The sequence below is a fragment of the Micromesistius poutassou genome (genome assembly GCF_964030765.1).
Source record: "Micromesistius poutassou genome assembly, contig: SCAFFOLD_5512, whole genome shotgun sequence".
In the NCBI taxonomy this organism is placed as follows: Eukaryota; Metazoa; Chordata; class Actinopteri; order Gadiformes; family Gadidae; genus Micromesistius; species Micromesistius poutassou.
The window spans coordinates 12,501-15,761 of record NW_028178342.1 but is presented as its reverse complement, the minus strand read 5'-3'; the positions used below and the strand labels follow the sequence as shown (position 1 = coordinate 15,761).

At 53.1% G+C, this 3,261-nt stretch overlaps 1 protein-coding gene across 1 annotated transcript in view; it reads right to left on the bottom strand.

The window, feature by feature from the left end:
* Window positions 1–190: 190 nt before the first annotated feature.
* The window catches only part of LOC311374602 (short transient receptor potential channel 7-like), a gene marked incomplete at both ends in the record, with an annotated part of 14,402 nt that continues 11,331 nt past the window's right edge, over window positions 191–3,261 (bottom strand). The window contains 2 exons of the mRNA XM_084490410.1: window positions 191–424; window positions 1,200–1,416. Coding sequence (XP_084346536.1) covers window positions 191–424; window positions 1,200–1,416 — 451 coding nt within the window. The remainder of the gene's footprint in view (window positions 425–1,199; window positions 1,417–3,261) is intronic.

Genomic DNA, 3,261 nt, shown 5'->3' with positions numbered 1-3,261 from the left:
GTTCGCGCGGGTTGAGAAAATGAAGCGGAGTTATACGATATATATATATACAGTGCAGAACGAGAATGTGGAGGGCCCCAATGACTGGGTTTGCCTTGGGCCCCCAAATGACTAAGTACGCCCCTGCCCCCACCCACCCACCCACCCACAGGGTCCCTCGCCCCCCTCTGGTCCGATGCGGCGTACGTACCAAAGGTAAAGTAGGCCACCTCCTCGGGCAGCGTGGCGCTGCTCAGGTCCTCGTCCGGCACGTGCAGGTCGACGTAGAGCTGGGCCTTGGACGCCTTGAGGAAGGCCATGAAGCGCGCCGTGAAGGACGCGGCGAAGATGCTGAGCATGCCGAAGTCCAGCACGTTCCACAGGTGCATGACGTACTCCCTGGGGCCGTCCACCCAGATCTCCTTGCACTCCGACCAGATCATGCCTGGGGGGGGGGGGGGGGGCGTGGGGCGTGCATGGGTACACACACACACACAGGTTACACACACACACACACATGTTATATACACACCCATACACACACAGGTAACACACAATCACACATGCTTCACACACACACAAGCACATGCACAGATAATACACACACACACACACACACACACACACACACACACACACACACACACACAGAAGGACAGGAGTTGTGTGAGCTTTCCAACACTAATGTATATGTTTGGTTATTCCCTCATAACCTCTTCCCTCTCCAGGTTAACACACTCTACTTAAATGCGTCAGCTGTTTTATTTATATCCATCGATTCCATGGGGGAGCTAATCATTTCATATAAATTCATTATTGATCAGGCAGATGGCTGAACCACATTAGATGTGCGTGCGTGCGTGCGTGCGTGCGTGCGTGCGTGCGTGCGTGCGTGCGTGCGTGCGTGCGTGCGTGCGTGCGTGCGTGCGTGCGTGCGTGCGTGCGTGCGTGCGTGCGTGCGTGCGTGCGTGCGTGCGTGCGTGCGTGCGTGCGTGCGTGCGTGCGTGCGTGCGTGCGTGCGTGCGTGCGTGCGTGCGTGCGTGCGTGCGTGCGTGCGTGCGTGCGTGCGTGCGTGCGTGCGTGCGTGCGTGCGTGCGTGCGTGCGTGCGTGCGTGCGTGCGTGCGTGCGTGCGTGCGTGCGTGCGTGCGTGCGTGCGTGCGTGCGTGCGTGCGCGCGCGCGCGTGTGCGCGTGCTCCTGGGTCCAGCGCGGGAGACTCACCCAGCACCCACTTCATGATGAGCATCTCGGTCCAGGAGAACTGGGTGGTCTTGACCCTGAACACCTGGCGCGGGTGGTCCGTGATGGTCTCGTTGGGCAGGTTCTTGACCCCCTCGAAGCGGTCCGAGGCGTTGATGACCAGCAGGCCCAGGAAGATGGTGAAGGAGACGGCGTGGGCCACGAACTTCATGAAGGGGCTGCGCAGGATCTGACCCAGCTGGGGGGGGGGGGGGGGGGGCGTTGGAGAAGCTCAGTCAATCTGTCCGCCATTTCCACTCAAAATTATGTTTTTTTTTGTTCTGATAGGCAAATTGGAAAAATACTGTGTGTAAGTGTTTACCTGTAAGTAACAAAGTTTATGTGTGCGTTGACATATTGATCTATACAACGAACAGTTTATATGACCTGTATGTCTATCTATATATGTCTTTATGTAAATGTCTACCTTGCTATTTGTCTATGCGTCTATCTAGCTATTTATGTCCATTTCTTGAGCTTTTCTGTGTTTATCTAGATTTATTTTTATGTCTATTTATCTAGCTTTTTATGTCTATTTATCTAGCTTTTTATGTCTATTTATCTAGCTTTTTATGTCATTTTCACCATCCACTCAAAATAACTTTCATATCAAATGACACATCACACACACACACACACTCCCAATCACACACACACACACACACACTCACGGGCACACACACACACACACACACAAAACACAGGAGGATATCATGATTGTTCATCGTGTGCAGCAATCATTCCAGCCGGCAGGAAGCAGCTGGTGTGCCGGTGTGCCAGCGCGGTGGAGGGCACTCGGAGAGGCTCCTCGTGTCAGCGGAGAGCGGAGGACGTTTATGGTAATGCTCCGTACGGGAGGAGCTCTCACCACCTGGAGCCAGCGCGTCGCTCACACAACGCTCTGATAGTGTGCTAAGAAAACATAAAGGTACTCTTACGAGTGGGCACGCACACACACACACACACACACACACACACACACACACACACAAGACCGACATACAGAAGACACAGACACACGACACGCACATAAAAGACGCACACATAAGAAACACTGCACGTATATGACGCAAACACACACACACACACACACACACACAGACAACAAAACAGACATTTAAAGCCCCACCATTCGCCAACCCTAGGCCTGCTGTGTACAATATTACCAATCCGCAGGCTCTCTCAACTCCCTGCATGCATTGCATCAATCACGCCAGGTCTCAACCGCATCCCCTTCAAGCCACACACACACACACACACACACACACACACACACAGATCCTGCAGAGACAGATCTTCGTGCCATGAAGTGTCCCTGGGCTACCGGTCTCCATGTCTTTAATCCTCCTAAAGCTCCCTGACGGCGCTTCACCAGGTCACCGAGGCCCGTGAAGCCTTTTTCATCATTTTATACCGCCGCCTCCTCCTCTTCCTCACTTCCTACTTCTTTTTCTATCAGGGGGAGCAGATGGCAAGCTGTCTCTCCTCATTCCCCCTCCCTGCAAAAAACACCAGGCCACCGCGGCACGGGAAGCACGTCAACCAGTGTGTGTGTGTGTGTGTGTGTGTGTGTGTGTGTGTGTGTGTGTGTGTGTGTGTGTGTGTGTGTGTGTGTGTGTGAGTGTGTATGAGTGTGTGTGGGTGTGTGTGGGTGTGTGTATGGGTGGGGGGGGTTGGTTTATATTATATCCATTCAACCCCCAGAGGGAGAACAAGACGTGACACAAATGCATGGCAGAAGCATGTTGGAATGGTGGGGGGGTGGTGGTGGTGGAGGTGGTGTTGGTGGTAGAGGTGGTGATGGTAGTAGGGGTTGTGAGTGGTAGTGGTATTGGTGGTGATGGAGGGTGGAGTTCTGAGTGAAAATATGGACTGCCATTTCAGGATGTGGTGGCAGGTGTTTCTCAAAAGATTCAATCGTTCAATCATTCAGGAACCACTCAAGCACTTCCCTGGGGTAGGAAATAATCGTTAAAACAGTGTTTTTTTCCTCTTCTGTTCTCTAACGCCTTATGCGGTTCCCCCAGGCTGAAAATAGTATTTC